Source organism: Cydia splendana, chromosome 19 (genome assembly GCF_910591565.1).
Source record: "Cydia splendana chromosome 19, ilCydSple1.2, whole genome shotgun sequence".
Taxonomy (NCBI): domain Eukaryota; kingdom Metazoa; phylum Arthropoda; class Insecta; order Lepidoptera; family Tortricidae; genus Cydia; species Cydia splendana.
Window position 1 is genome coordinate 7,606,257 of NC_085978.1, and position 20,195 is coordinate 7,626,451.

The 20,195-nt window shown below is 40.0% G+C and overlaps 1 protein-coding gene and 2 long non-coding RNA genes across 3 annotated transcripts in view; 2 read left to right on the top strand and 1 right to left on the bottom strand.

The window, feature by feature from the left end:
• Positions 1 to 20,195, top strand: part of LOC134800291 (uncharacterized) — a 167,497-nt gene that overhangs the window by 133,755 nt on the left and 13,547 nt on the right. The window lies entirely within an intron of this gene.
• Positions 1 to 20,195, bottom strand: part of LOC134800287 (uncharacterized) — a 197,310-nt gene that overhangs the window by 14,471 nt on the left and 162,644 nt on the right. The window lies entirely within an intron of this gene.
• LOC134800242 (uncharacterized) overlaps positions 4,573 to 20,195 on the top strand; it is a 310,488-nt gene continuing 294,865 nt past the window's right edge. Inside the window, exon 1 of the mRNA XM_063772747.1 lies at positions 4,573 to 5,528. Within this exon, the coding sequence (XP_063628817.1) occupies positions 4,597 to 5,484 (888 nt within the window). The 5' untranslated portion in view covers positions 4,573 to 4,596 and the 3' untranslated portion in view covers positions 5,485 to 5,528. The remainder of the gene's footprint in view (positions 5,529 to 20,195) is intronic.

A 20,195-nucleotide genomic window follows, 5' to 3' on the forward strand; every position in this document is an offset into this window, starting at 1 on the left:
ACATTATGATTAACTGTCATCATCTTATTTACATATACTCATGTAAATTCATCATAATGTACACTCACATAATAAAGTACAATCATCAGAGATGTCCAGACTCAGCAATCCTTTAAAAGAAATTTAGAATCGTGGTTACTCACAAAAAACTTTTACACCTTTAATAAAATAATGGCACTGCCAATGACTAATTTAATATGTTTTATAAATTAAAACGTGTTTTTTAATTTATTATTTTTTTCTATTTTGAATTGTTGACATTACCATGTTGTGTATATTTCAGTTGAAATACTCTGTAATGTGGAATTTGTATGATTATTGTACAAAATTGTATCTGACGTGTACCTGTATTGTACCAATAAAGATTATCTTATCTTATCTTATCATCATCAATTTTACATATGCTCATATAAATACCTCACATCACGATCATATCGCGTCAAAATTGGTGACGACCTAAGCGATGAAACACAGGTGCAATGCGGAGTACCTCAAGGCTCGGTATGTGGGCCGGTGTGCTACCTCATGCATGTTAACAGTTTGTGTGGAGTTATACAAAATTGTTCTGCATATATGTTCGCTGACGATCTTTGCACCTTACGTGCCGGAACCAATCTCACTGATATATGTCATCTGGTTCAACAGGACATAGATTCAATAGTTAAATGGTCACACGATAATGGCATTATATTGAATTCTGATAAGACAAAACTACTCATTATACAATCACCTTATATATGCACCGTAGAAACTCCTTTGCCTATGTATACTCACAGTTTTACTTGTTTCCACGATAAATTAAAAGCTTGTCAATGCAAACCTATAGAAAAAGTTGATTGTGTAACATATCTGGGAGTCAAAATAGATACCGCATTCTCTTGGCAACAACATATAGACCATATCTGTAGTAAATTAAGAATTCTCTTAGGTAGATTTTATCACTTAAGCTATAAAGTACCTAATAACATACTGAAATGTTTATATTTTGCAATAGTTGAGTCTGTATTGAGCTATGCACTTCATTGCTATGGTCTTACTTTTAAATCATACATAGATAAATTAGAAGCACTACAAATTAGATTCCTAAAACTACTCGTAAATAAGAAAACCAGAAACAGCTGTAAAAACGATTATTATAAACTATTCAAAATTTGCAAAATACTACCAGTTAGTTTAAAGCACAAATTCCTTCTAGCAGTTAACAACCATGGCAATGAAGAGCATAACACAATACTAATAGAACATAAGCATAAAACAAGGGCAGTAACTGCGCGAAAATTTGAAGTCCCCCGGGTTAGTAACTATTTTGGTGACAGAACTCTTAGGAAAAGAGTTCCGTATTTCCTGAATAGTCTACCCGAGAACATTCGTCATGAGCCAAATAAAAATAAGTTTAAAAGCGCCCTAAAACTGTACCTATTGCAAACACTTAAGTGACAGTTGCACATGTGCAAGTGCCACTAAGTGTTTAGATGTAAAAGATTTAATAATAATTTAAAATTAGTACACAATTAAATACATGTGTATGTAGAGACTCTTACCTGCAGGCAAACTGTAAATACAGTTTTGCAGGGACCTGTTCTATTATATGTTCTGTACTGTGTGTTAATAATAAAAAAAAAAAAAAACCGCTGACACTGACAGACGTCCTTTTACATTTCTTTTCATATAATATATTTTTACATGTGGTTTTTGCCCTAAAAGACTGATAATTTACTCATGTGTGAACCCAGTTAGTAGTGAATCATGCGGACAATTGATATAATTGATAAATACCGCAACCATGGGTTGCAGTCGCATTAATACCATGTTGACATTTGTCATACACCACCGGCAAAACTACGAACGAAATTAGAAATGATTACAAGGAGTCGAGCTAAAGCGGTAACAACAAGCGCACGCCCACCACCCCCGCCCGCCTCGTCCACTTCCTCGTCCACATCGTCGTCAGGCGACGAGTTCGCAACGGCGCCTGACACAGACGGGTCCAGTGACGAGAGCGGGCCGCCGCCGCCGCCGCCACGACCACCTGCGCGACGAGGGCGGCCACCGCTGCCGGCACGCTTGGGGCCTGCGGGACATCCTGCCCCGCCCACGGCTCCCGCTACCGGTGGTATAGTGCGACGCATGAGATGGACTCGAGACATGAACGAGAATGTCATGCGCGCCTATTATGGGGCTACAGAGGGGGGAACACAGCTGTCCGCCTACCGTTCGAGAATACTGCCTCTGTTTCAGACTCTTGAACCCACCATCACCGTGTCGGAGCAGCGATTATCGGATCAGGTGCGCGTCATTCAGCGGCTAAAGCGCTTGGATGACGCGACACTTGATCGGCTTCGCCAGGAGGCTCTCTCTGCTCGCGCGGACTCCATCTCGGTGCGGGATCTGCCCGCCACGTCGCCGGATCCGGTGCCCGCACCCGACCTGGCACCGGGGGCGCCACGGGTTGATTTCTGTACCGACGAGGGGGACCTCGTGAGTCAGAATGTGAGTACAACTGCTAATGAGCAACTGAGGAGGACTTTGGAAGAGGTGTTTACGCAATATCGCGCCACAACCAACTCTAGGCCACGATTACCACGTCTGCCTATGAATAGACGCAATCTAGCGCTAATGGGAGCCCTAAACGCTTTACTAGAGCCACATTTACGGACTAGTAAAGATTTAGATGATACGCACTCGATCTTGTACTGCGGAGCCATCGCGGCGTGCCGTGTTGCTCGCGTCAAGTTCCCGGACGCTGAACGTGCACCTAGGACCGTCGGAGGTGTCCCTGCATGGCAAGCGCGGATCGAGCGACGTATCAGCTCGTTTAGGACTCTCATCGCAAAGCTAATCTGCTTCAGGGGGGGCAACAATCGCCCCCGAGTAATGCGCTTTGTGAACCAGGCGTTCGCGGGGACGGATATCAGGCCCCGCGACTACATGGCCAATGTCACAGAGCGCATCGACTTTCTAAAGCAGAAAGTCTATGCATGGGCAAACCGTATTCGCCGTTACAGAGAGCGTGTGGAGCGATTCCAGCAGAATCGCCTTTTTCAAAGTGACCAAAGGAAGGTGTACCGAAAGTGGGAGGAAACCAACCTTCGTACGCCCGACACGCAGCCGCCGGATGCTACTGCCATGACTGACTTCTGGCGTAGCATCTGGTCGATGCCTGTCGGACACACCGAGGGGAGTTGGATGAGTGTTATCGAGCGTGAGTGCGAGTCCATCGAACCTATGGGGGCAGTTACCATCAGCCCCGATGACGTAAGTTGTGCCATCCGCACGGCCCAGAACTGGAAAAGTCCTGGGCCGGATGGATTGCACAACTTCTGGCTAAAATGGTTTCGATGCTCGCACTCCTGCTTGGCAGCACAATTTCAACAAGCCCTCGAGCTTGGTTCTCTCCCACCTTCCTTAACAACTGGTGTCACCTTTCTGCTCTATAAGTCCGGTGGTACCACGGAAGCGAAGAACTACAGACCCATCACAAGCTTGCCTACACTCTACAAGCTCCTTACATCCATTTTGAGAGCAAAAATCAACGCGCACATTGTCGCAAACAATATTTTGGCCTCTGCTCAAAATGGATGTAGGGTTGGGTCCCGTGGTACTAAAGAGCTCCTCCTCATAGACATGACCATCTGCCAACAAATCCGGCGGACCAAGGGGGCCCTCTCAGCCGCTTGGATTGACTACAAGAAGGCCTATGATTCGGTGCCTCATTCATGGCTGGGGAGGGTCTTAGAGCTGTACAAAGTTGATGCAGCTTTGAGAGCCTTCCTAAGCGCGTGTATGGGGCAGTGGACCACAGTCCTTCGTCAACCAGGAGGCGGGGATGACCAACCTGGCCCACAGGATTTTATAAGGATTGAGCGAGGAATCTTTCAGGGCGACAGTCTGAGTCCGCTATGGTTCTGCCTAGCTCTGAATCCCCTCAGCACCCTGCTGAAGGATTTGGGACTAGGTTGCCGGCTTCGGAGAGAGGGTGAAGTTATTTCTCACCTTCTGTACATGGATGACCTCAAATTATTTGCACCAAATACCCAAGGCTTGTTGGAGCTACTGAAAACCACCGAAGTCTTCAGTAGTGCCATCAACATGGACTTTGGTGTCGATAAATGTGCGGTTATGCATGTACAGCGGGGGAGGGTTGTAAATTCAACAAATTTACAACTTTCTGAGACAATGTCTTTCAGATCTATCTCTGAATCAGAAACCTATAAATACCTTGGTATGTCACAGTCGTTGGGTATTGAGGACGAGGGTATTAGACGGTCGGTGAAGGAGCGCTTTTTCAGTCGGCTCACAAAAGTCCTTAACAGTCTTTTGTCAGGAGGCAACAAAGTGCGCGCCTTCAACGCCTGGGTAATGCCCCTCCTCACATACTCCTTTGGCATACTAAGGTGGACTCAGACCGAGCTGGACGCCCTGGATCGGAGGGTCCGATCACTGCTCACCACACATCGCATGCTACACCCACGCTCGTCAGTTATGAGATTGTACATCCCACGGAAGTGTGGAGGCCGAGGCTTCCTAAACGCCAAGGATCTCCACAACCGCGAGGTGTACAATCTCAGGAATTATTTCCTTAACAACGAGTGTGGGATGCATCGTGATGTGGTGGCAGTAGACAGGAACCTAACGCCGCTCTCCTTGGCAAACGAGAACTGGCGCAAACCTGTGGTACTAAGTACTGCGGATCGCAAGGCGGCATGGGAGAGTAAGGTGCTACACGGGCGGTTCTACAAGGCCCTCACGGGACCCGACGTGGACCTGCTCGCGTCGGCGAACTGGTTACGATTCGGGGACCTCTTCGGAGAAACCGAGGGTTTTGCCTGTGCAATTGCGGACGAAGTGATGATGACGAACAACTATCGGAAATATATCCTGAAGGACGGTACGGTCGACATTTGTCGGGCATGCCGCCGTCCCGGAGAGTCACTCAGGCATATCATTTCTGGTTGTTCTCATCTTGCTAACGGCGAGTACTTGCACAGACATAATCTCGTAGCCAGGATTATTCACCAGCAACTTGCTCTTCTATACGGCCTTGTGGACCGCGAAGTACCGTACTACAAGTACTTACCTGCGCCTGTTCTCGAGAATGGTCGTGCCACGCTCTATTGGGATCGATCTATCATCACTGACAGAACTATTGTAGCCAATAAGCCTGACATCGTGATAATAGATCGATCGCAACGTCGGGCCGTGCTCGTTGACATCACCATCCCCCATGATGAGAATCTCGTGAAAGCCGAGAAGGACAAGTCCAGTAAGTACCTAGACTTGGCTCACGAGATAACCGCCATGTGGGATGTTGATTCGACGATCATTGTCCCGATAGTCGTTTCAGTGAACGGTCTAATAGCGAAGAGTCTCGACCAACATCTTGAGAGACTCTCGCTAGGTGGTTGGATCAAGGGTCAGATGCAGAAGGCGGTGATCTTGGACACGGCGCGGATAGTCCGCCGGTTCCTCTCTCTGCGGCCCTGACCACCGGTAGCTTGGGCCCTGCCCCGCTGCTGGCGGCACCCTAGGTTAGGTTTTTTATAATGTGTTTATATTAATTTTTATTGTTTTGTAAGTGTTTTTATATTTTACTTTTATATTCATATTATAAATAACCTAACTTAAGATGAGAAATGAATAAAGAGAATAAAATAATAATAAATAATAAAATTCACCATAATGCATGCTCACATTATGAAGTACTATTACCATCTAATTTACATACGCTCATGTAAATTCACCATAATGCACGCTCACATTATGAAGTACCATTATCATCTGATTTACATACGCTCATGTAAATTCACCATAATGCACGCTCACATTATGAAGTACCATTATCATCTAATTTACATACGCTCATGTAAATTCACCATAATGCACGCTCACATTATGAACTACTATCATCATCTTATTTACACACGCTCATGTAAATTCACCATAATGCACGCTCACATTATGAAAACCTCTCATCATCTAATTTACACACGCTCATGTAAATTCACCATAATGCACGCTCACATTATGAAAAACTTTCATCATCTAATTTACACACGCTCATGTAAATTCACCATAATGCACGCTCACATTATGAAAAACTCTCATCATCCATGTAAATTTACCATAATGCAAGCTCACATTATGACGATGATATTTTATTTATCTCAATTAATCGACATACTCTCAAGTCCAAACTCTTAATATTACCTGATATACATGTTATTAAAACTTCATATTATGTAAACAAACTGCTTGTTCACATTATTGTGCACTAACTTACTTGAAATAAGTATCCGTCTTTACTTATATTTTTATGCTAATCCTCTTTCAACTGTATGACTTTTATTAACATAAACTACGAGTATCGTAAACTTTTAACTGATAAATTTAAACAACAAATAGCAATAATTGTAATATTGCATGCTCAAATTGAGTAACTTATCAAAAGTTCAGTCTGTAATTTATCAATAAAATATTTCTATTATACTCTAATAATGTATTTTGATCACCTCTAAATCTTAAGCTGCTCAAATGACAATTATTTGATGTTATAATTGTCGATCATAATAAAACAAAAAGTTTATATTTCACAATATTTCTCTGTAGCCATTTTTAGAATAATTTGACCTCACTGATTACCCGTTTCTGCTTACCTTTAGTATGTACCTAAGTACTATTTTCAATGACCTGCTTAAAGGTATTCAACCTTTCTCTCTTTGCTCATGGGGATATATCTTTACTCAGAAGGAAAAAGAGGACTAATCTGAGTTATCATTCTGTCACTTTGCGAACTTACTACTACATCATTGCTTACGACGGTGTAAATTGCTTACAATTTAACACTGAATAATGTATGAAAATCTGTCGTGCTATGGAAGTCAATTTAAGCTTCAGACGTGAGTAGGTCATAGTTTCAGGGTCGTTAGGTATACCTACTTCAACTGGCTCAAGAACTAAAATTCAAACAAAAATTATAATTATTTCAAGTCTAAGTTGAAACAAATACTCAAATCGTGACAAAACATCATTGTTATGACGAAAATAACATTTATTTCAACAATACCATACAATTTTGGACAATACTCAGAATCATACAATATCTGCTCTCTATAGGTATACATATAACTTATCTCTCTTTCCATTTTACCATTTATTTAAAAAAAAATCTACCTACCTAATAGTTTGTATTATATAGCTCAACAGAGATCAAAATTAACTAACTTGTAATTATAACGCTGTGCTACTTTTTAGCTACTTGTACGTTTTCTTTTATTCCCGACAAGACCACTATAAGTTCAATCACGTTAGGATATACCTATGTATTAGATATGAACAATTCAAAGAAAATATTGGTCGCATTCTCGGGACTAAACAAACATCCATCGCGTTGTCGCGACCTCGCATAGTCAGATCAGGTCCTTATAAACTACTAGTCATACGACACTTTAAAATGTAATAGTCGCATGTTCGCATTAAATAATTCTCAATTTCAATGACGTGCACTCACGTCAAAAAGAAACATTAATTTCATCCAATTCTCAATTCTCAACTACCTCGACGTACGCTCACGTCAAACGAAAATCAATCTTATCGGTCGTCTATAAAATCGGTCTTATAGTGTCATCAAATATAGCGTTTACTTATTTATCATAAACTCATGGTCAGAATAATCGATGATACACAACCTTTAAATATCAATTCATCTCTAAAGCGATTTTTTTTCAATATGAGTACCTACTAAACAAAAATGCGGCGGCCTCGTGTTAGCCGGCACCGCAGCTTACTTTAAGCGCTTGCAACTTTAATGGAATTTACAAGCTCATACATTATTTTTGAACCATTTTAATGTATTATCATTACGCTGTAGTCACTTACTCGTAAGTTAATAATTGTTATAATCACCACTTGTCTTTTCTAAGTTAAACGTTTGAAGATCCACATGAACCTTTCTATCTAATAACATCATCATCGCATCTCTAATAATCGTATTGCATCGTATTTATAATAACTTCATCATAGCATCATCTAGTAACCGACAAAACGCTTTTTTTAAACACACTGTAGGTACTGATACCGGATGGACTATGGGACTATGGGGTCCATCACACAACGTTGCCTCTATAGTCGTTAATTTTTCTTACTCAAAATAGCAAAAATGCGAACTAATTAAAATTCAGTTGCTAACAAAGAAGCAAGAGATACTTTTAATGACTATTATTTACTCGAGAGTTTTAAAACTACCTGCAACTACATCATGCCTACTATTTGAAAATTTCTTATAAATATGTAGGTAGTTATGTACTTACAAGCAATCACCAAAAACTTATATCTGAAACATGTAATCGTCCCAAACTCATGAAATAAAATACTTTTTAATTCTATAACTTACGTTTCATAAAACGTAGAATTCAAAATAAACCTTTAAATCCCATTGTGGGTTAGTGGTACGTTAACACTTCTGATTTGTGATGGCTCTTCTAGTATGGTTACTCTGCTATTAATAATACAAGAATGGAGGTACTTGCATTTACTCTGATCCGACCAATCCTTCACGGTCTGTCCTCTTTGACCGCCTCGACCCAAGTGAACGAACTGCCCGAGCCTGTCCAACTGGCCCCGTTCCGTGTCCCCACTACCTACCGTGTTGCCAGCAGTATAATGTTATTTTCCCAACCACCCCTGTATTAATCAGGGTAATGCTAATGTTGCCACATTAAAATTATTAATCAACGCTATCTTTAATGTAAATATAAATAAATCATGACACTATCATGTGTTACATGTTAGAAATCACAGTGTGTGGCCACCCCACTGTGGTTTCTGCTACTTAACTAAAAAATTATACCCTAGATTTCCTTTGAACTGGTTTTAAGTTGTGTAATCTAGTCGCTACAGCTAATAATAAGCTAACTCCCCTTTTAAGGTTAATTAATACATTTTAATGTTAACAAAAAAATATTAGTTATCTTTGGCTAGGCTAATTTATTCTAATTGTTTAGTATATTACATGTGTTTCTATACCTAATGTAATGCTACCTATTGTTATACTAATAGTTATGTTTTACTGTAGCATGCTCTACTATGACTATATGCCTACAACTACATAACTGCTAGTGCCTTAATGTAATGTGGTAACTAGTTGGTAGTTTTTATTTGTTAATTATACTAATGATAGTGGAGGCTCACTTGTAGCTCGCACTTAAGTCTAATTCCAATATGTAGCCAGCGGGCTTGCATTAAGTGAAAAAGAAAAACTTGGTTTTCATTCCCATGTCTTAGTTAGTGTATTATATTCAACATAATTGAATCACCCTGGGCCCTTGGGGTGTGTAGTTACAAAAAAACATGATTTCCTAGGAAATGCTTGAAAAAATCTTGACCGATTGGGTCGAAGAAGCACGCGTTGGAAAAAAATGGGTTTTAACCTAAGTATACCCCAATAATATAGAATAATTTGTTACGTGTGACATACACCTTGTGGGACTTTAATTATGTCCTTGACATGATACTTTCCGATTTTCCCTGTGTCTATCTCCTGAAGATCGTATACGACATCCGAATGCTTCTTGATGACTTTGCATTTCAGGAAGCGCGGTGCCAATTTTGCGGAGAAGAAGTGTGCTGCGTTTGACTGTACGAAATTACGCCGCCATACGATATCGCCTACGCTTAGCCGTAGTTCCTTACGGCGCAGGTTATATCGTACCGCGTTTTGTTTGTACGCTTTGTTCAACGCATCCGTGACACGCTGGAAGATATCTGCCATCTCGTTGAGAGCAGTTGCTCTGTCGGACCGGTTGGAAATTTGGAGGTCGTCTAACGAATTTGGAATACCGCCCCTAATGGAATGCAGCATGCCATCCGTCATCATCTCTCGCCCCTTTGCCAACAAAAATGGTGTATGCCCCGTTACAATATTAATAATGCTATTCAAAGATAGCTGGATTTGAAATCCTAAGGAAAAAATCGGTGACATCTGAGTCACCTGAAAATTTCAAATTCCATGACCGCAAATGGTCTTCGCGCAGTACATGCACAAGGCGTTCTGTACTGCCTGTAGTCCCAGTCGTTGGGGTTGTAGCGACTGCCCCTGTTAAGGTTGAGTTGGTTTGACGGACGAGGCTCGGAGCCCCCAAATGTGGTAAAATAGACTCTAGTGGTTTTGACGTGGATGGGCCGGGTGGGTGGGTGTCTGCAGCGGCACCCCGCGGTCGTGTATTGACATATGAGGGATTGAACCCTGTTAACTCCTGAGTAGTGGTGGGGGGTTTGGCTTCCCTCGCACCTGTATCATGAAATTCGTCCCCTTCGTCGTCCGACATGTCGGTAGGATTGCTGCTTTACTTGTGTCAGGGTGTGCACCTAAGTATTATAAGCTAATAACACTCCCGTTGATATCGGAAATATTCAAGTAAATTACCACTACTTATGCTCTGAAATGGAGCGTAGTAGGAAAAATAATTTGTGGCTAAGCGCTATGCTAATTATTCATAGTGTAGCCTAATAATAACTACAATAATTGATAAATTTGCCACCCTGTCACAAGTATAGTTACAAATTAAATGATATTTTATTTTTAAAACTAATAATTCTACTTAACTTTTTTAATGTTAAGTTTCTTGTTTTTTAAATGACAAAAATTTTATAAATTTATGTTATCACTCTCCCAAGCTCACAGTCATCATCATCTATTTAAGAGTTAGACTCTTGTCGGTGGAGCGATTTCCATGCATGTCGGTCCTCTGCCTTCTCCTTGACAGCCTGATACGACACGACGTTGAGCTTTTCCTTTACTTGATCTATGTACGTTCTCCTTGGTCTCCCCCTCCGCCTCGTTGCCTCAACTCTCCCTTCAATGATATTTTTGATAAATTCGTCGTGTCGTATCAGGTGTCCAAGCATCTTTCCTCTTCTGTTTTCAATGGTTCTCAACAAACTCCTCTTCTCTCCTACCATGCGTAAAACCTCTTCGTTTGTTTTCTTCTCCGTCCAACTGACCTTTGCCATTCGACGCCAGCACCACATCTCAAAAGCCTCCAGCCTTTCTCTATCACGTTGCCTCATTGTCCACGTTTCGCTTCCGTACAGTGCTATGCTCCAGATGTACACTTTTATGAGCCTCTTTCGTATATTGCCTGCTATTCGAGCTTTAAATAGGCACTTTTTTGTGTTAAAAGCTTTTTTAGCCATCGCTATTCTGGTAGTTATATCCTGTGTACATCTGGAGTCACTAGTAATTATGCTGCCTAAATATTTAAATGATTTGACCTGTTCTATGGTACTATTATTTAAAATTATCGGGTTTTGTCTTTGCTCTGTACTTGAGGTATTTTTCGAAGTCTGTTTTGAAGTCATAAGTATCTTAGTTTTATTTATGTTAATTTTTAGGCCAAACTCGTCAAAAACTGTGTTCATTTCATTGAGTAATTCTTCAAGCTGCTTTGATGTAGATGCCAGTGCAGCGATGTCGTCAGCAAAGCGAATAAACTGTATGTTTTTTCCATTAAATTTAACTCCTCCTTTTCTAGACTCTACAAGTTTCCTAATAGCACACTCTATAAAAATATTAAAAATAAGTGGCGAAAGTGGACAACCTTGCCTTACCCCTTGCTGGATTTTTGCTTTCCGTGTCTCCTCTCCTATTTCTATAGTACCTTCTTGATTTTTATAGAGTTCAAAAATTATTTTACGGTCTTTATAGTCTAGTCCAGCTTCTTTTAAAATTCTAAACATACTTTTCCAATTAACTTTGTCGAAGGCTTTTTCCAAATCTATAAATGCTATATATGTGTTCTGATTTAAGTCCATTCTTCTATCTATAACCATTCTTAAGGCAAATATTGCTTCTCTTGTCCCTCTGTTTTGACGAAATCCGTATTGATCGGCGCTTAAATACTCCTCTGTTCTTGATCTTATTCGGTTTTGAATAATTTTTAATAATATTTTACTGGCCTGTGATATTAGGCTTAAGTACGGCTACCACCAGTTTTGACATTGACATAACGCTCACGTTTACGTAACTTACTTTCTATGCATCTCGCTCGTACTCGCATATGCGAGCAATAGTGCAAGCGAGATGTACAGAAAGTAAATTACGTAGACGTGAGCGTTATGTCAATGTTAAAACTGATGGTAGAGGCTAAGGTTCTATGTTCTTCACATTTTTGCGTATTTCTTCTTTTTGGCAAAGTTATTATTTTCGAAGTAAGGTAATCCGCAGGAATTGTTCCAGTATCATACATTTGGGCAGTGATTTTATAAATTTCGTCTTCAAGCAGATCACAATTGGCGTATTGTAATCGACCTTGTAATTTTTAAGTAAATGTTTTTGTTTATCTATGAGGATCTCACTAGAATAATATAATCAAGGTATGTTTATATTTGATGATTGAAATAGTAACGCAAAAAAAATATATATTTATGTCTTATATTCCTGCCGAAGACTTTTATTTTACCTTTTCCTTCTACACAAGTTTGGGCAAGTAATAAGAATTTAGGGCTCTCAATTTTATTTTGACTTCTACAACAGTAAAGCTACGAGGCCATGTTTGGTATCGTTTTCGTATAAATTCGCAGTACCAAATTTAGTTAAGGTATCACATTGACACCATTCCGAAGTAAAAACATATAAACTTATTAAAATACTTTCTTTTAAACTCCTCTTCACGCTTAAACTGCTGAACAGTTTTAATTTAAATTTGGTACACATATATTTTGAGTCCCGAGACAGGACATAATAAGTTATCTCAAAAATCATCCTTTAAAGGTGTGAAATGAGGTGTAGGGGGGAATTCAGAATTGACTTCTTGAAGTTAATACTGTTTAAGTTTAGGTTTGAAGTCATGTTTTTTTATCATTTTTAACTTAATCAAAGATGTAGACCATCCCAAATTTCATATAAATCGGTTCAGCGGTTATTGATTTCCCGTACAAATTTCCACGCCAATTTTCACACCTTCAAAAGATGATTTTGGTTATAAGATCTATCCTATGTCCTGTTCCGGGACGCAAACTATTTCTATACCAAATTTCAACGAAATCGGTTCAGCGGTTAAGCGTCAAGAGGAGTTTAAAAAAAACCGGCCAAGTGCGAGTCGGACTCGCGTATTAAGGGTTCCGTACATTAAGTCCGACTCGCGCTTGACTGCACATTTCTAATAGGTTTTCCTGTCATCTATAGGTAAAGAACTATTTTGTGTATTCAGACGGACATACATACAGACGCACGAGTGATCCTATAAGGGTTCCGTTTTTCCTTTTGAGGTACGGAACCCTAAAAAGATTTTTTTTCATTTTGTGGAATGGTGTCAATGTGATACCTTAAATGGATTCAGCACCCCAGATTTATACGAAAACGATACCAAACACGGCCTAGCACCTTCACTGATATAGATATATCAAGATAAAATTGAGAGCCCTAAATAAACTTTCAAGAGCGGATATCTCAAAAACTATTCAACATATCGAAAAAATTGACGAATAAACTTGTAACAAATTAAATTAACTTTCATTTTGTATAGTGGCCATGTCGCTGAGATGCATAGTTTCCGAGATATAATCGAAAAACCGGAAAATGGGACCTTCAAAGCCCCCTCTCACCCCCCCGCTCAAAGGCTACGGCCGGGGACTTTTGATATGTTCACCTCCTAACTTGTCAAACCGAGTTACGGAGTCAAAAATTGTGTTCCGAGCATTACCCTCTACAACTTTTGGAGCATTCGTTGCCTGACCTAAGTAGCTTATTGCATTTCTTTAAAAACTTTTCTGTATAAGGTTGACGGGTGTTGGGTGTTTATATGGTTTCGGTCGATTATTATCATTTGCATTGCCCATGATGACTTACTAGAATTACGAGCACACGAGACACTAATAGTAGTTTGACAAACCTTGGTTTTCAAGAGGTATTTTATATTGACATTTGCTGTCACAAATTTGCTGTCAGATTTAGTCGCAAACCGCACGCAAAGTGCACACAAATGTGTCGACACCTTGTTACGGAAAAGTGTAGACACGGCGGAAACAATTCTAGACACATTGTGTGGACTCTGTTACGACACATCTGACATTTAGTTACCACTTTGTGATTCTGCGACTGGAATGGTTATATGGGTAGGCCCACTATAAATTACACAACGATTTACCTATGGTAGTATTGTAAGAATCCTACACAAGACCCAACGTTAAAGTTACAATGTTGGCCCTTTGTGGGACAAGCTGTGTTGGGCCTCCAACCTGGTGCACGACTACCTACCGACCTACCTGACTTGCCGTTGGGTAATTGTTGAATTTGCAAACAGAAGCACAACGACAAAATTGCCCTTTTTTATTTTTTTTGCAGTTGGCCCTACAGCAAGCCATACGGCCAAATGTAACAATTAACCAACCATCAAACAAATGTGTATAGGCCCAACCACGGCCCAACCAAAACCACAACCGTTGAATAATTGTATGATTTATTTAAATAGGCCCAACGAAAAAATTACTCTAATGGCCCTCTGTTGGGAATCTTCAGGAGGGCCTTTGTCGAGGGCCCTCCAGCAAATCGTACGGCCAAATGTAACAATTAACCAACCATCAAACAAATGTGTATAGGCCCAACCACGGCCCAACCAAAACCACCACCGTTGAATAATTGTATGATTTATTTAAATAGGCCCAACGAAAAAATTACTCTTATGGCCCTCTGTTGGGAATCTTCAGGAGGGCCTTTGTCGAGGGCCCTCCAGCAAATCGTACGGCCAAATGTAACAATTAACCAACCATCAAACAAATGTGTATAGGCCCAACCACGGCCCAACCAAAACCACCACCGTTGAGGGTTCCAGCAAATCGTACGGCCAAATATAACGGCTGCCCAACTAATACGTAAACAAAGGCCCAACCAAATCCCTACAAGAAAATGCTATTAGGGTGACAGCACTTTTTATTTTACTTCGAGTAAAAAAGGCCGAAATCACTGCATACCAACATAACAAACATAATTTTGGTTATTTGAAGTTCGAAACGAAACCAACCGAGAGTTTCCGAAAATAGCCGATAGTCGTAAAATGAAGAATGTTATGAAAATTTATTTTGCTTATTGTAAATTAAATACGCATCGAAAGCGATAGTTTGTATGCTCTAGTTATATTCTCATACTTAGATAATAGATTAGAACAGTTTTTTCTTATCATACGTGCGTCGTATTTGAGAAACGTGTCAAAAACTTTTTTAGAAATTTGTAAGGCGCCATCTCGCTTCTTCCCTCGTTTTTTATCCCGTTCTGGTTTTTCAATTTTATATATATGATAGGTACTACAATATGTAGGAAGGTATTACCAAATATATATATAACTCCGTATAAGATAAATAAAGTCTAAGAAAAAAACGTGCCTCGGAAATCAAGAAAAAGTCATTCTCGAATAGATGGCGCCATATACCTTTGGCCTATTCTCGGCTAGATGGCGTTGACGACACCGTTTGATATTTAACAATTTTAACACATATCAGTGAAAGAACATGGGTCAGTATGAAACAATAAAAATTAAAAATCATTTATCCGTATACATATTTTGATTAATTTATACATTTTCAATTTTATTTTAAGTTTTAATCGTGTGTCGATGGCAGTAAATGTACCGTGACTACAAAATTTACTATGGCAATAGCCCTCTATACTATCTCTTCTCTTTGGTATTACATAATATTATTCTTATTCTATGACATATGTTTACTTATAAATAGCTCTTTGTGGTCATAGAACGTCTGCTCGAGGAGCCAGTGTTTAAGTTTAGTTTTGAACATTGACGCACTTTTTGCAGTAACAATTTCACGCGGAAGGCAATTGTACACTTTTCGATCCATTACATGAGGCATTACCATGACTTAGCTTTTTGGTTTTCGCGAGTCTGTGCGACGCGAGTGGCAGCATTCCCGCGCGCGCGCTGTGCGTTGCGTACCTACGCGGGGCTTCGATGATTGGATTGGAGTCTACTTCATCACGTGTATTTATTGCCATTTGCATTAATAGAAGCGAGGGAAGCTTGAGTATTCCCAACGACTTGAACAGAGGCATATACTGCAGAGGCATAATTTCCAGTGTGGCTTCCCCAGCCTGTTTGGCTTCCACTCATAGCACGTCTGGTCTCATCTATACATATAATAAAGCTGAAGAAGGTCGAAAGTCTGTACTTACATGGAAGATATTTGAAAAAAAATTGCCTGGGGATACTTAGAATCGATAACAGAACACGTTCCAAAAGTTTTTAGAATTTTTGTCTGTTTGTCTGTTTATCTGTTTGTCTGTTTATTTGAACGCGCATCACGTGAAAACGGCTGAACGGATTTTGATGAAAACTTTACTAATCTGTCGAGAAAAATCCCGGCCAGGTTATAAGTTATAAAAATTCAACCCCTAAAAGGAGGGGTAGCCACAACACTAGATTGACTTAAGTTTGCCCCTGAATCTTATGGCGCTACTTAGGAAGGAGGGGCAAACTTTTTTCAAATATGTGCTACCACTATTGAGTACCCTGGTAAACTAACATATGGCGCTGAATTTAATACGTTGTGACATGAATAAGCCACCGAGGACAGATTTTGCCAAATTAACTCTAAGTTTAGAAGAGGGGTTACGGATATCAACAAAAATAATTGAATAATTATGTTGATTTAATAAAATAATAATACAACAAAATTAAACGACAGTAAATTAATTGCCCCTCATTGCACAGTGCCATCTTTTGGCGAACTGAGTAAACATTAAGTAATCAAGAAAACTAAAAATGAGTTTACATAGTTACGTAGTGGTAAACTAAACACACATATCAACACGCGTATAATTGCATAATTATTTAAAATTATAAATTTTCTCCATCATGAATTATGAATGAATGAATGAATGAATGAATGAATGAATGAATGAATATTTATTTATTACGTGTAACACATGGACACAATTTTTATTAGTAATGCTTACAAAGTAAGGGGTTAGTAGGTACAGGGTTTTTTAAAACAAAACAACACTGATGGGCGAATGCAATCCCTCACAGTGTAACAAGTAGGGACAGTTAACCCTATCCGCTATCATGCGAAGGATGCTGTTGGGACTGCCACGCACATTATACCTAATCGTAATTATATCGCACCCATATCAAATCCATATTCATACGTAGGTATCGCCTCCTTAATAATGGTCACGAAGGTGGATACTTTGAAAAAAAAAAGAATTGACCTCTGTCATTTGCAGTGCTGGATTAACCCTTTTAAGCAAAATAAGCACTTGCTTAGGGCACCACGTCTAGGGGGCACCAAAACCGTAGGCAAAAAAACGCGCAGGCTGCATCAGCATTGCAGTCGTCGTGGAGTAGGTACCTACATGAAACTTTTATACGTGTACAAGTACCCATCTAATAACGAAGGATCGTAGGGATCAAGTAAGAGAGTGAGGGTACGTAAGAACATCTATCTCCAACGTAGGATTTCGATTTGACCTTACGCGGAGGCCCTTAAAGTCATGGAAAAAAATCTTGCTGTCGGGCTTGCGGCCAGCCGATTTTTTCGACATAGGTTACCGATTTTATAACGAATTTTGCTCTCTTGCACGCCAGATTTGTCGGCCAAGCCGAGTTGCTCCTTAGCCGCGATCCTGAGATCTAACTGTCAAAGTGTTATAAGGGGCCCCGTGAAAGCCGAAAACTAAAAGCAAGCAAGTAGCGCTTTCGAGTGAAGCCAAAGAGCGAGCAGTAGAAGAGTCGTGATTACATGCATAGATTCGATTTCAAGCCACTCTTTTGCAGTTCGGCGTAAGGTCTTATGCGAGGTCTTCTGCCTAATGGAAAAGTTGATCTTCTGCCTTAATTACACTTGGGCGTGGATCCAAATCCAAGCTTTCCTCTTACGCAGCTGGGCCTTCTGCCTTGCTCACACTTCACATTCACTTGGTCAATTCCAAGCTCTGCTTTCTTGCATCTTTTCTGTATGAAAATAACCTCGCTGAGACCCTTAAATATCGAGCCCTATGCGAAGCTAGGCTGATAGAAAACTGTCCCATCCCTTCTCTGTATGAAATCCTGGATTTGCGCCTGGTTGGGACTAAAAGTAAAAATGTACAACTGTCTATCAAATTGCGTTTTATATATCGAAATATTTTCGCGCTCGCTTCGCTCGCATTTACAATTATATTATAAGATAAATGATAAAGGTGGCATTCGGGTGGCGACTGCAGCAGCATTACTTTGTTGTAATGTTACTGCTGCAGCACTGTCAATTTTCGTGATAAAATGATGACCCTGATTTCCATACTAAAAGTAGAAATGTACAACTGTCTATCAAATTCCGTTTTTATATCGAAAATTTTTCGCGCTCGCTTCGCTCGCATTATTAATAACTTTCTAAGATATAGCGACTGCAGCAGCATTACTCTGTTGCAACGTTACTCCTGCAGCACTGTCAATAATATTCATGATAAAATTATGTGACTGATTTCCATTCTCAGCTGTAATGCGGCAATGAACGTCACTCAACTTACCAAAAAAATTCAATTAATCTCGATGACCCTAGGGAGAGGGGGCACCATGGTCTAGAAATGCTTAGGGCATCAAAATATCTTAATCCGGCACTAGTCGTTTGCGGAGTGAAATGATTTGGGACTCGCATTTTATACGCTTTATCATGCCTTCCCGAAAAAAATCGAATCATTCGCGAAAGTCTCGCAACGCATTGAGGTTACAAGGGGCGCGTGATCTTCCTCAGGAGTATGAAGAAGACCACGGTGAGTGGGTGGCGCTCTAGCCAGGCAGGCCGCTTCGCTTTCGCTCGCGCGCGTATACCTTACTATATCGTCCGATATACATCTACTACTCTGTCGTTTAAATCACGTGTAAAATTTGAATAAGGGCGAAAAAAACTATTGATTTTGGAGTGTAGTTTTATTTAGTGGTACCTAATTGTAAAATATTTTATCTGGACTACAGTCCTCTAGCATATCCATCTGTCAACTTTACTTCAAGTTCCGCCTCCAGGGGAGAGGGAGAGAAATTAGGCTTAGAAATTAGCCGCTTACTGACACAGACCGTATTCCACGCGGGCGGAGCCGCGGGCACAGCTAGTAGGAAATATCTTAAGGAATTTGCCCACAAATTGTGAGATTGCGGGCTTTGAGGACCCCAAAAATGCTTTTAAAATTGCTTGCTCAGGCAAACAATTTCCAGACAACCCAAATTCACAAAAGCGTTGGGATAATATTTACTGTGATTTAATTTACAATACTCTCCTAAACAACTGGACAGGTCCAGATCGCGCGAGGCGTTTGGCGGTCGCAACCCGGGAAGCCGGTTACTGGCTACATGCCCATGGGCTGATCATTTAATTACTTCCCATAATTATTTCGCTTAAAATTTAGAGATTGTTTTTTCATCGCAAGTGTGATGAAACACATTATTATAAAAACTGTCCCCTGAAAGATCCCAGTCTCATCGCTACTCGTTTCTTGTTAGCCAAGAACTCGAATGATACCGGGCGTAATTACGACTACAAATATCTCTCTCTACCCGGTCCCTCATATCTGAGGATTGTAGTAGAAAAGTATTTGAACAAATTAAATTATTTTTCAGAAAAATATTTTAATTTGTTTTTATCAAGTAGAAAAACACTACTACATAATATATACACACTTGGTGCCTTTTTCTTAGTATATGACATTTATTTTCAGCATCAAGCTTGTATCTGGAGCGGATGATCTGCCTCCACCGCTTCACCCGATGGGTAGTCTTTCACACGATTGGTCAATCTCGTTGGAAAACGTTGCACGAATATAATAAATATATGGGTACCGTAAAATGGGGTGAGTAGGGATTACAAGGGCAGTTGGGTTATGAATGGGGTGAGGAGGGATGGTATCTTCTCTTGAGAAGTCAAGCTATTGTAATATGTGTCAATTCTATCAATTGTCCCATCTCACTCAATTCCTATCCCGCCTAACTCCGACTACGGAGTAAGCTGGGATTTTAGAAATAGAAATACAATATAAATAGTTTATTCATGGCAAAAAGAAATAACAAAAAAAGAGGAAGAAACACATAAGTAATATATTATTACATAACATAACAAGTAGTTAATTAAAAAATTTCTACTAATTCGGGTTTAAATTTAGTTCTGTTTAAAAATGATTCGTAAGTTTAGTTAGGTAATTACAAACATTATTCATACAATTTCCA